This window comes from Coenobita brevimanus, chromosome 99 (genome assembly GCF_032717465.1).
Source record: "Coenobita brevimanus isolate Jiangsu-jjx chromosome 99, ASM3271746v2, whole genome shotgun sequence".
In the NCBI taxonomy this organism is placed as follows: domain Eukaryota; kingdom Metazoa; phylum Arthropoda; class Malacostraca; order Decapoda; family Coenobitidae; genus Coenobita; species Coenobita brevimanus.
The window spans coordinates 14163536-14177733 of NC_137052.1; the positions used below are offsets into that span (position 1 = coordinate 14163536).

Here is a 14198-nt window from a genome sequence, read left to right on the forward strand (position 1 = left end):
CTCACTGTAACTATGCTGTCAAGTGGCCCTATCATCATTTTGCGTGTGGTTTGTTGATCTTGAAGAAAAGATAGTTCAGGAACTGGAACCTTGCAAGACTTTGCACATGAACATGATGAATTGTTAGCACATTTGCATGCTGCTTTGTCGAAAATCTTCCTGGTTTGCTCTTTGAATTTGGTGACTTTCTGTTCATACTGTTTATTTTTTTTCGACATTGGGTATCTCACAAGTTTAAGATATATATCGTGGTGATTTTGTATCAGCTGTATAATGTGGTTGATGTCACCGTAGGTATTAATGCTCGGGTCCAAATTTCTTTAATTTTGACAGCCAGGACATCAGACACGTCTGCAATAGTTGGTTCTTTTTTCGAATTACTCTTCAAATCGAGTCTGACCCACTGATAGTTCATAAGCATGTTTTCAGCGGTTGGCAACCTGTGAAAGTTCATTCTATGAGGATGATCGAAAATTTGGCATGCCGGAGGTTTTCTCGCATGACACTCGGCCATCATGTCAACATGCTTGAACTCTCAAACTGCATAAGAAATGCAACACAACATAGTTGGCATAACAAACTAGAAGTATTATATGCTTTATATAATATATACACTCAGGTATTCAAAAAAACCTTGAGAAGCATGTATCTGAAACCTTATTTGCCCTTGTCCTCTAAATTATTTGATATGACTAAACATATCCCGGTATATAAAATTAGCTATATTGGTTGAAGGCAGAAAATGTTGGTTTTAGAATGCAAAATTTTACATGCAAGATATGCTGGACAAATGACAACTTTTAGGGGGTATTACATGTCCTAATTCAATCTTCCAATTTTTCACTCCACCATAATATGTACCACCTCTACCACCTCCGATCAATACAGTATATGCCATGACATATCCTACCTTTACTCCAAGCCTTCAGTACACCACATACTGTACAAACCTAGACATAAATACTGCTTCTACCACCACTCATCAGTACACCGCATACATATGTAGACATATGCACCATCGCTACCACCACCCTTCAGTACAACACATACATATGTAAACATATCTACCACCTGTACCACCATCCTATATTACACAAGATACATTTACAGATACATATACCTCCTGTACCACTACCCTTTAGTACGCCAGATACATATACATATACAGATGCATATACCACGTGTACCACCACCCTTCAGCGTGCCACATAAAAACCCAGACACACAAACTCTGTCACCAAGCTTTTGTAATCACTTAAGCATAAGACAAATACCACCTCTACCACCGTCCTTCGTTGGACGACGTTGAGTACATACATACATACAAACAGAAACATGTATGCGACTGTACAATCTCTTCCATCACGCATTATTGCACCACATGCATATACACATATCACCTATACCTTTATATTCTTGTATATCTATCTATCTATCTATCTATCTGTTGCCAGAAGCCTCAATCCCGTACAGAGTGGCCACAAACAAATCGCCTCCACGTCGCCCTGTCCCCCGCCATTTCACTGCCCTGCTCGCAACTCACACACCCCTCTCTCATATATCTCTCCACTCCATCCCTCCATCTCATCCTCGGCCTCCCCCTCCCTCTCCCCCCTCCACCTCATTCACATACACTCTTCTCGTCAGTCTCTCACCCTCCATCCTCTCCACATGGCCAAACCACCTCAGTGTGTTCCTCCTAATGCTTCCTGTCACATCCACGTCCACACCACAACGCTCCTTTATATCCTCATTTGTCAGCCTGTCTCTCCATGTGACTCCACAAGCTCCTCTTAAATAACTTATTTCCACTGCTCTCACTCTTGACGTGTGTCCTTCCAACAACGTCCAAACTTCACTTCCATACGTTAGAGTTGTTATCACAATACTGTCATGTAGTAACTTTTTCACTCTCATGCTCACTTCCCTGTTTTTTATCACTGTTTTCAAGGAACCAGCAACCTTTCTTCCTTGTTGTACCTTTTCAAGCACTTCACCCTCCAAACTTCCATCCTTACTCATCACACTCTCCAAGTACTTAAACGTACTCACATTTTCCATTTCCTCACCATCCAACCTCACTGTACATTGACTGACTTCACCTCTCTCAAAGACCATCACTTTACTCTTCCCTTCATTCACCTTTAGATTCCGTTTCTTACACACTCTCCCATACTCATCCACCAAGCCCTGCAGCTCTCCTTCGTCTTCACTAAACAACACAGTATCATCTGCAAACAACAGTACAGGGAGTTTCCAGACACTACCCTTTCTCACTAGGGCCACTCCAACATCCACTACCCTCCCTTGTATCTTTTTTATTACCCCATCCATGTACAGATTGAATAACCATGGAGACATTACACATCCCTGTTTCAACCCAACATTCAAAGAGAAAAATTCACTCAGTTCACCATCCACACGCAGTGCAGCCTTAGAACCATCATACATACTCTTCACAGCATTCAACAATTTCCCATCTACTCCATATATTCTTAATACTTTCCACAATCCTTGTCTATCCACCCTGTCACATGCTTTCTCCAAATCCATGAAGGCCACATACAACTTCTCTCCCTTCTCTAGAAACTTTTACACTAAAGATCTAAGAATGAATATTTGATTTACTCAGCCTCTTCCCTTCCTAAAGCCTCTCTGTTCTTCTCCAACTAATTCCTCTGTTATTTCCCTAACTCTGTCAATAAGTATCCTACCATACACTTTTTTTGGTACACTAAGAAGACAAATCCCCCTATGATCACCACACACTTCGTTTTCCCCCTTTCCTTTGTACAAGGAAATAATTATACCTGACTTTCAATTATCCGGGACTCTACCTTCCTCGCAGGCCAATCTGCACATCTTCCACATCCATTCTACTGCTATCTCTCCCCCATGCTTCAGCATTTCACCACACACTCCATCAATTCCTGGGGCTTTCCCCAATTTGACTTTCTTCATTGCTTCCACAACTTCTGTCCTACTGATTTCTTCCTGTCATCTCACATCCCTCCTTCTCCCAGCCATTCCCCAGCCACTTATACTCGCATTACTTCCATTCTTTATGTTCAACTATTCCTTAAATTGTTCTCTCTATCTGCTTACGTTTTCACTCTTCTCCACTAGTAATCTACCATTGGTATCTTTCACTCCCCTACTAACTTCACTACCACCCTCTCTTCTCTCTTCATCTCTTTCCAGAACATTTTCTTACAGTCCCTCCACTTTACACTCAAATTCCTCCCAAATTCCTCTTCCACTCTCTTCTTACTCTCTCTTACTAATATTTTCACCTCTCTCTTCCTTTCTACATATAACTCTCTCTTCCGCCTCTCAACTTCTTCCACGCCCCTTTGTCTCATCCATTCATTGTATGCTTTCTTCTTTTTTGCCACAGCCTGTCTCACCTCTTCATTCTACCATGCTGTTCCTTGCACCCCCTTCCGTCTTCTCTTCCTTCCACACACCACATCACATGCTGCACATATTTCATCTGTGAATATCTTGCACACACCTTCCACGTCCCCCATCTGCTCCGATTCATATTTACCCAATCGTTCCTCCATTTCCCTCTTATATTCTGCCTTTTTTCTCATCCTCTTGTAACCTGTCGACCCTCCTTGCAACTACTCCTTCCTCCCATCCTTCCCTTCTTCTATTTCTCCTTCTTACTTGGATCTTGATTCTGGCCATCACCAAGTAGTGGTCAGAAAGTCCACTCCCCCAACCTCTATTAGCTCTTGCATCCATTACGCATCTTCACATCGTTTCATCCACACACACATAATCAATCATTGCCTTCCTTTCAATCAGTTCACCACCCACCCTTCTCGTCACTCGTCATGTAAACCTGTGGTTCATTTTGTGCCTGAAGAGGGTATTGGCTATCACCAACTCCCTCCCAGCACAAATGTCCACTAACGCAGTGCCATTCTCATCTATCTCAGCAGGCACACCCCATTCACCAACTATTCCATCCACCTTTACATTCCCTATTATACCATTCATATCACCAATCAAAAATACTCTCTTATTCCTTCCAAACTTTACCATGCACACTTCCACATTTGTCCAGAACTCTTCTCTCACTCTGCTTGCACGATCTTGCGTTGACACATACATGCACACAATCGCCCACATTTGTATTTCAACTTTCAATCTTACCCACACAATCCTTGAGCCGACTGATCCATACTCTCTTATGTTCTTCTTCCATCTTTTACTAACAACAATACACATTCCTTCTTTTGCCCTATCATTCTTACCAACTCCTGCACATATACCCCATCCATACTCTCATTCTCACCTCTCCATTTAGTTTCAGTTACTCCACATACATCCACTTTTGCACCCTCAAGCACCTTGACAATCTCTCTCTCTTTCACCTCATCATTCACACCCCTTACATTCCACGTCGCGATCCGTACCATGTCCTTTGTCCGGTCCTTGGTCGTCATCTTTTGGTCAGTCCTTGTCCGAGGCTTCTTGTTCATCTTTTTAGTTAGCTGTTTTCCGGGGAGGGGCACTAACCCTCCGCCAACCCTTTTAGTCGCCTCATAGGACAAGCAGGGATACTGGGGGAGTATTCTTGAAAACCCCCCTAGCCCCAGGGGGGGGTTATATTTTTATAGCCTAAACATACCATCACCATAGTCACCAACACCATATACAGACACATTAAATCACAATCTGGATGGCTTGTTTCCTTTGTTCCTGTTCACCCAACAAAACATTTGGGATCCTGGAAGCTACATCATGTTGAGAGTCGCGTTCTAGGGGTAAACTGCCAACTAACATAACTTGTTTATCTGGCAAAACAGCTACAGCCAATCAATAGGCATTAATATAAGCTTCTTTTCCTGGCCCGCATTGAACATGGATGGTTTAGGCTTGATTATGCCATCACTAACCTTGTATCGTAGTACTTGCTGAGCTTTTCCATAAGTGTTTAATTGTAGGGTTTTTAAGAAGGAGAGAACGTTCGTTGTACTTATCGTCGAGGGCAGAAGAAAGATAAAAATGCGTCTGGGGTTTGACTGAAGTTTATTTCTTCAAAAGGAGTGTCTCACAAGAGCAGTACTGAGGTGAGAGCGGTTTTGTGCTTGTTAACCCTGCACACTCCTTCCTGCCTCTCCCTCTTTGCCTCTTCACTCTCCTAACCCCTTCATCCCGGCCTCTCCCATATCCCCTGTATATGACTGGTTGTGTCACGTGTAACGGCACGGGTGTATGGAACTTTCCAAGCCTGTGGAAGTTTCCCATCAGGCATCATTGTGCTGTGTGTGAAATTGTTGACTAAGAATGCACAAACGTTGTTTCCTCTAGCCCTCTCGCTTAGGCAAGACTTTCTTCTGACCTGCATATTACATATATACGTTACTAGCTACTACGTAGTATATTATGATATTATAATGTCCTGACATTGCTCAATCACGCCTAGCTGGTGTACCCATGACAGCATGTAGTAACAAATTACATATTCTGTTATAAGCTACTAATACTTGTATTCATCACAATATTGTAGATACACAATAATATTGTAGAAACATAACACACTGTTGTGACATATTGTATGTATAATATATGTAATGGAGTAAATACATGTTGGAGATGTGTTGGAGATATGTACAAGGCATGGATGAGTGAAAAACTGCCAGCAGAGTGGAAAAAGTCTGTGATCGTACCGCTGAAAAAAATAAAGGTGAGTGAAGTGTGTGCAAGAATTATCGTGGCATATATTTATTGAGTGTGGTAGGGTAGGTATATGGAAGAATTATCACAGAGAAAGTACGAGAGACATGAGAAGTCCTACTGAGTGATGAACAGGGTGGCTTTAGGAATGGCAGAGAATCTATCTGACTATATACCTGGGCTGCTTCCCTAAGGAAAGGGAGGTATCCTAGCCGAGGCAGGACGACACACTCCCAATTTACTCATCCACTCAATCACATTCATTCACATCTTAGCCCCAAAAGGGATAAGGGACAGATCCTCACCGCACCACACCGCACGAGGGTCAACTGCGCTGTGCAATCAGTGACATCCGCAGCAGGGCCCGACAGCAGGGCTGGTTTACCCCTGTCACATCATAATAGACCCATCCCCTTACCCGCACCTAACCTGATCAGACAAAAGCAGGAGAATATCCCCTCAGGGCTGCATCATCATTTATTCATTCACAATTTCTCTTCATTCATTTCTGTCACGCACAGCCACTCCTTGCTGAGTATACATTCCCTCTCACATCCAACGCTTTCTTCACACTGTCCATCCATCTTATTCGTGGTCTTCCTCTCAGCCTTACACCTCTCACATCGGATCTAGTTATCTTCTTCACCAATCGCTCATTATCCATTTTCTCCATATGCACAAACCATCTCAGCACCCTATGCTCAATTTGATCAGCCATCTCCGGAACAACCCCAGTTCTCCTTCGCACTTCATCATTTCTCACTCGATCCATACTCGTCACTCCACACATACTCCCCAGACACCTCATCTCCATTACATTCAAACTTTACCTCTCTGCTACACCCATATTCCATGTTTCAGTCCAATATAACTCAGTCGGTACCACAACACCCTAATACAGCCTTCTCTTTACATCCGTTCAAAGCGAACGACATCTAAGCACTTTTTTCATTCCTCGCAGCACCATTCCTACTTCATTCATTCTACACTTCACTTCTGCATCTGTTCTTCCATCCACAGCAACATGTGACCTTAAATACTTAAAACACTCTACCTCCTCAAGCAACTCACCATTCAGAACTATATTCATCCTCCTACCATCTACCAACCTCGTACACTTCATCACTACTCTTTTTCTCATTTACTTTCCATTTCCTCCTTTCTCACACCCTTCCAAACTCCTCTACCAACTGTCTCAATCGCTTTTCTGAATCAGCCACCAATGCAGTATCATCCACAAACAGCAGCTGCTTCAGATTCCACTCTCTACCATCAACATTCACCAGACTCAGACCTCCACCTAACACTCTTGCATTCACCTCCCTTACACCACCATCTATATAGATATTAAGCAACCGAAGCGACATCACACATCCCTTCCGCAGCCCCACTCTTACGGGAAACCAGTCACTGACAGTATTTCCCACTGTTACACATGCTCTGCTATTTACATAACTTTTCACTTCTTTTAGGAACCTCCCATCAAGTCCATATAATCTTAAAACAGTCCACAAAGCCTCCCTATCAGTTCTATCATACGCATTCTCTAAATCCGTGAACACCCAAAACACATCCTTACCTTTCGTGAAATATTTTTCACACACCTGTCTCACAGCAAACACCTGATCCACGCATCCCCTCCCTCTCCTAAAGGCACACCGCTAATCACCAATCACTCCCTCTGTAACTCTCTTACTTAACACTCTGCCATACACTTTACCTACAATGCTCAACAGACTTATACTCTTAAAGCTAGTACAGTACATTCATTCTTATCACCCTTACCTTTATACAGCGGGACCACACAAGCACTTGCCCAGTCAATTGGCACCATACCTTGCACAAAGCACACATTCAACAATCTCACTAACCAGTCAACAATAGTCAATCCACCACCTTTCAGGCATTCCACAGCACACCCATCCATACCTGCAGCTTTCCCGTTTTCATCTCCTTTACTGCCTCCTGCACTTCCTCCTTAGTGTTCAATGAATCATTCGACTCTCCCAGCACATTTATTCCTTTCACCCTTCCATCCGCCACAATCTCAGCCTCACTTTCCTTCTGTACATTTAACAATCTTTCAAAATACTCTGCCTATCTCTTCCTTAGTGCATCCATCTTTTCGCACCCTTTTCACGTCCTTTCAAAATATTTTCTTATTATTTTGATAATTCTCAGTCAACTGCCTACCCCACCTCTCATCTGCTGCCACTTTAGCATCACACACTGCCCTTCTCGCCCTATTCCTCTTTTCCTTATACCTCTCATATGACACCTCATCCTTCCTTTGCAGCCACACTTCATATGCACGTCTCTTCTCAGCCACAGCCATACTTACTTCCTCACACCATCATTCACTTCCTTTCCATACACCACCACCCACTCATCTCACACCACACACCTCTTCCGCATGCCCCACCACGGCACTCTTAAACAATTGCCATTCCTCCTCCACGCTGCCATTTTCCTGATCTTTCACTGCGTTCCATTCATCTTTCAATTTCTCCTGATACTATATCATTTTCTCTCTTTTATCCAAATCACTCACTTTCAAAACCTTCCTGGCACACCTAACTCTCCTAGCTCTCACCGATCTCTTACCTACTCCTAACTTTCCCTCCACCAGGTAGTGGCCAGACATACCTCCACCCTCCCCTCTCAGAACTCTCACATCCAACAATCTTCCTATTACATTGCTGGACACAACCACATAGTCCATCAATGCTCTATCAACAATCCTTCCACCCTCCTGTCTCACCAACGTAAACTTATATCTTTCTTCTCAAACAAGGTATTTTCAATCATCATCTCTCGCTCTAAGTACAATCCTGTCATTCGTTCCCCATTTTCATTTCTTCCGGGCACACCATGCATACCAACTACACATTCAACTGCTACATTTCCCACTCTAGCATTCAGATCTCCCATCATTACCACATTCACATTCCCTCCAAAACTCAGCAGACACTCATCGACATCATTACAGAAAGACTCCCTCTCTTCTTCATCCCTTTCACTACCAGGCCCATATGCACTCAAAAATACCCACAACTCCCGTTCAGATTTCGCTTTCACCCACATCAGTCTCGATGACACCTCCTTCCATTCAATCACACACTGCTGTACTTCCGGACTCACTAACAAGGCCACACCTTCTCTTGCTCTCCCTTTATGAACACTGACAGTCTTCCATTCACACTTTCAAACTTAGACTCACCCTTCTCTTTCAAGTTTGTTTCACTCAAGGCTAAAACATCCAACTTTCTTCTCACAAACATTATCCCAATCTCCTCCCTTTTAGCCTCAATCGTACTACATCCACGCAAAATCATGGACCCATTCTTCAGGGTACGGGGATAACTCAATCCCCCATCCCTTTCTCTGGCCTGTCTCTTCAGGAACTAAAAAACAGAGGAGGGGGTCCTTAGTCCCCTCATCCCGCCCCTTTTAGTCGCCTTTTACGACACGCAGGGAATACGGTGGCAGTAATCTTCCTAACACAACCTGGCAGAGAATGTGTGGATGAAATATTTGCAGTAAGACAGATAGTGGAGAAAGCTTCTGAGAAGGACTATAAAGAGTTTATGGTATTTATGGATCTGGAAAAAGCATATGACAAAGTAGACAGGAAGTATTTTGGAAGGTTTTGAGCATGGACGGCGTAGATGGCAAGCTGCCATTTACGCCGTCCATGCTCACACACACACACACCTATTGGTATTATATTCATATAAATATATTGATTATATATTTGTTCTTGTTTATTTTCCAAGTTTTGTACCAGAATTGCCCATTTTTCTTAACCCCTTAACCGCGGAGCATCACTTTGTGACACTTGGGAGCAAGGGATCATACCATGGTGCGTCACTTTTGTGATTCTGTGTTATTTTGAGTTCGCCCAGGCTTTCAAGTGGTGGCTTGTATCATCTATCAGTACTGCCAATGTCCAACACTTGTCAGCACTCCTAATCTCATCTGTACCCCCATCCATTGTTGACAATTTAGATATTTCTCCCCGTTCTCGACTCCCCTCTCTACCTCCCCTCCATTACCCTCTCCTGTTGCCTGCCCGGCCGCTCTGCGCTAAGCAAACCTTCCCCAGAATTTTCCATTGATTTCATCCATTGAAATAAGCCCTATGCCCTATTCTTATACCAAATAATATATACAAAAAAGAAATAAGGTAAGTGATAGTGCCATACACCTGGAATTGGCTAATTATCACCTGACAACACCTCACGTGCACTCGTTTGCTAATTTTCACTGTTTATTTCCCCTTGAAATATTCCGTATAATCTATTCTCCTAATAAAAAAATATATAAGGAGGGAAGGGACAAGCCTAAGTGATATTTACATTCACCTGGAACTACCTAATTTATTATGTATTGTCTACATTTCCTGCCAATCATTTCATAGCGTATATATTAGCAGATGCTGCTGCACGCTGACACTGGCAGCCTTTCACTGCCCCTAGGCTACCACAACATTCAGTTTACTGTCGTCTTTCAAGGTGAAACCATGTCAGATTCGTGCCTATCCAATTCTGCCGCTTTTTAGTTCCATGCAAAGGGTCCTGTGACCTCTACCCCTACTAAACCTCGTGTGGAAAGGGGTAAAGGGCTAAGTGACTGCTGTGGAACGTGAACTGGCTAATTTATCAATGAAAATGATGGACAGTGACTACGATCTTTCTGGTGACTAAAACAGTGCAAGTGGAAATGTAAATAATGTGTAAACAGCAAGTGAAAGCAATGAATGTAAATATAAGTGAACAGTGGAAAATAGTTTTATAAGTTACTGCAAGTGACAGTGCATAACACAGTGTAAATAAAATAGAAATGTAAATAATGTAAATAAAATAGAGAATGTAAATAGAAATGTAAATGAGTAGTAATATAAGAATACGAGTATATATACTAGGAGTAATGAAAGTGAAAGTTTCACTCTAGCATGTATGAATACTATGAGTTATGAAAGTGAAAGTGACAGATTCGCTCTCAATGCTAGTATACAGGACGAGAAAGCAAATGCTATGTATTTTACTGAAAGAGAAATCGAATGCCTACAGTGACAATAAACTACTACTACTGAAGGAAACTTATGGATAAAGACTGCAGATATATATAACTGTTATATAATAATAGAAATATAAAGTGTGAGTGTTTTTATGAATAATAAATGACAGAATACCAGAGGCGAACGAGCGCAAGTGGGAAGCTGGTATGCGCTCCTAATTTTCATTGCTTTCACAGTGTTTTTTTTTTGGAGTATGGATTCCAAACTATTTGAAAATCATAGAATAGTGTTTCTAGTGATAATATCAGGCTGTGGTAATCATATTACGAGGTGTCGGGAAGTGTAAAGTGAAGACTTCGTTACCCACCTTCAGAAGTCTCCACAAGTCCTAAGGTACTCGACGAAGACTCAACAAACATCCCAGGAGAAAGCTAAAGGTATGTGCCATATGCATATGTAATTATAATATTCTAGGACTAATAACTGATTTTTGGCAAATATTTTTACAAAGTCTGTTGGAGTGCGAATATCCCCGCAGGACACGCAAGGAGTGCCAAAACAACCCCGCGCTTTAGGGGTTAATAAGCGATTATTTATGAATATCAAGTTTATACACACACACACACACACACACACACACACACACATCGGTATTATATTCATATAAATATATTGATTATATATTTGTTCTTGTTTATTTTCTAAGCTTTGTCCTAAAATTGTCTATTTTTCTTAATAAACAATTATTTATGATTATCAAGTTTTGTGATTTATTATTACGCTTGATTTTATGATTTTATGAATATTTTACGTTTTTCTCATGGGCTTACACATGTAAAATATAAGAAGTTCTTGTGTGGTGCTGGTGACTTGTGTATTTGTTGCGGTTTAACAGTGTGGTATCGAAGAAGACCTGGGCCGCACTGAACATTATCATTTTTTTTTTTCGTAATTGTGTAGGCTACTGGGTATGCGTGAAGTGATTGTGACTATGACTGGGACTATGATTGCCAAACCTGCACCAGAAGAACGAACCCTTCAAATTTAGTTGCCATCATTAATTGCCCGAATTTCTTTGGGATATTTGAATATTAAAATTTCCACTCGGTGAATAGAACTTCTTGTACTGATTCTGTGATAGCTAAGGTGCTTTCTTACTTGCTTGGATTAGGGTGAAATACTTTAATATAAGTAACATTAAAGTCGCCACCACACTGAAGTCGCCATATGCTAAAAAAAAATCGACAGTGTTTTATTATTACACTTCTATATTTTAAGTGTTCAGTGTGTTTTTAGGATTTTTTGCATTCACCGAAGCTCCGTTTAAAATGAGACTGAGGAGGTAGTGCCAGAAATTATTTTTTACTTGCGACCTAGATGGTGTGACGATGATTATATTTTTATACCAAAAAATACTTTCCAGCCATTAATACAGGGAAGTGAGTTGTTCAGTTTAGCGGCAAGAAAATAAAGATGAAAATGACTATACCCGATGTCTGTCTTGCTGAGTACATCTTTGTTGTTATTTCTGCTCCTATCAAACGGTGATATTTAGCTTTATATAGACCCTCATAGTCAGGTGCCTGTTGCAAGGTATGTCTAACCCTGAGCTCGATAAGTCTCTCGAGTTAAATATTACCATGTGGAATTAGTAAGAATAAACAATGAAGACCTTGGCACAAGACTAATACATTTTGCTATAGTGCCACATGCACGTACTATCTGTTGCATCCTTTCAGCTGCCGCGAGCTTCCTTGAAGACTTGACCACGACCAAGGAGACAGGAGAGGATGAACATGCCATAACCTTGTCGCCGGCGCTGCTGGCTGACTCTGAGGTTGGGAGAATGGTGAGAGATGCCCAAGAAAACGGTGTAGACCTTGATGAAGGCTCAGACATTACCAAACTTGGTTCTTAAGATTTTGCGTTAAGGAAGATTAGATAAGTTCTTTTTACAAATTATGAGTATTCATGGAGAAAAAAACAGACTTAGATTAATGTCAACCACATGTCACCTGACTGCAAAGTCTAAGTAAATACTTGCTTACATGTCACCTGACTGCAAAGTCCAAGTAAATGCTTGTTATTTTTTGAAGAATGTTAGTAATAAATACTTGCATGCCATTGTCACAAGAATGTAAGTCCATAATATTTATGAGCTACCGAGAAAAATTTCAGTATCACCAAACGTATATTTATTTTTTACAAGCAGTCACTAATTCTCCATTTTGTGGAGCATATGTACACAGCTGATTGTCACTTTCAGTTCAGTGCATCTTTCTATTATTTCTTATTTCCTTTGAAACTATTTTATTCAGTTTTGGACAGAGTTCCTCTTCACGCATAGCTACCCTTGCAAGCTGAATAAAGGCGTGTGAAGACAGCAATATAAAAGCAATAGCAACATCTTCGTACTGAGTGGGCTAAGAAAGACAGCTTAAAAGACAACTGTATTAGTAGAAAACTTGAGAACCATATGAAATTTAAAAGTATACTAATTGCAGAAAGTGCTGTATTGTTTATCAAATAGCAAACTGGGATGCATTATGTCAGGGTAACTAATATTCAGTTTCATGCCTCACGTCACTTTCTTAATATCAGCGCGTGCTGCAGTAAACAATAAGTATTTAACCCTTTCCATCGGACAGAGTCATATATACTTTAATCTAAACACTGACAGATGATTTTACTAATCATAAAGGGGAGCACTGGAATTGGAGTGGTTGCATAAAGCCTGAATGAACCCCTTCATTGCTAAAGATTCATCCTCAAGTTAAATAAAGTTGTATGATAGCGTAGTCAAAATAAGACTTGGTCATATTGACGGGGTTAACATGGAAAAATAAATTTTGGTTAATTCTAAAGGTAAATGGATATATAGATATTATTCTATTCACTAAGATGTTTGTCTATGTGGCATTTAGGAAGGAGAGCTGGACTGGGACGAGGTGACACAAGGCATCGTCCTTGGCTCCTTCTTCTATGGCTACTGGATCACTCAGGTGGGTGGACTGCAATTTATCATTACTGTATGGTTCGGAAATACAAAGTAATCAAGAAGCTACTATCACTCACTGAAAACCAATTTATTTATTTCACTTTAGGAAACCATTTCAACACTGGATGGTAACCTAATAACCAGGGCCTGCCATTGACTAAAAACAATGGTGGCCACATGTTCTCTGCCTGCCAGAAGGAAGAGGATGGCGCGGACTGGAGTTCCCCTTGCATCCAGTAATTTCGCTGAATGGTCTGGAAGACCTTGAACCAGGGTTAAGTGCCTGCCCAGGGTCTAAGATGACTCTAATGCCTGTGTGGAATATGAAACACGTATGTGGGAAATGTAGGAGAGTGGAAAAAGTGAATTTTTTAAACTTTTCCAGTGCCATGACGTTTGATTTAATTGAGTCACTACCAGACTCATTCATTCAACTTTGAAAGGGATCTTTACTAGCGGAGTTGATAATGAAGGCTAATGCTATACTTT

General features: G+C 41.3%; 1 protein-coding gene across 1 annotated transcript in view; it reads left to right on the forward strand.

Moving 5' to 3' along the window:
• Positions 1–463: 463 nt before the first annotated feature.
• The window catches only part of LOC145414439 (sialin-like), a 584044-nt gene continuing 570309 nt past the window's right edge, over positions 464–14198 (forward strand). Inside the window, exons 1-3 of the mRNA XM_080283992.1 lie at positions 464–566; positions 12451–12560; positions 13636–13713. Of these exons, the coding sequence (XP_080140118.1) occupies positions 464–566; positions 12451–12560; positions 13636–13713 (291 nt within the window). The remainder of the gene's footprint in view (positions 567–12450; positions 12561–13635; positions 13714–14198) is intronic.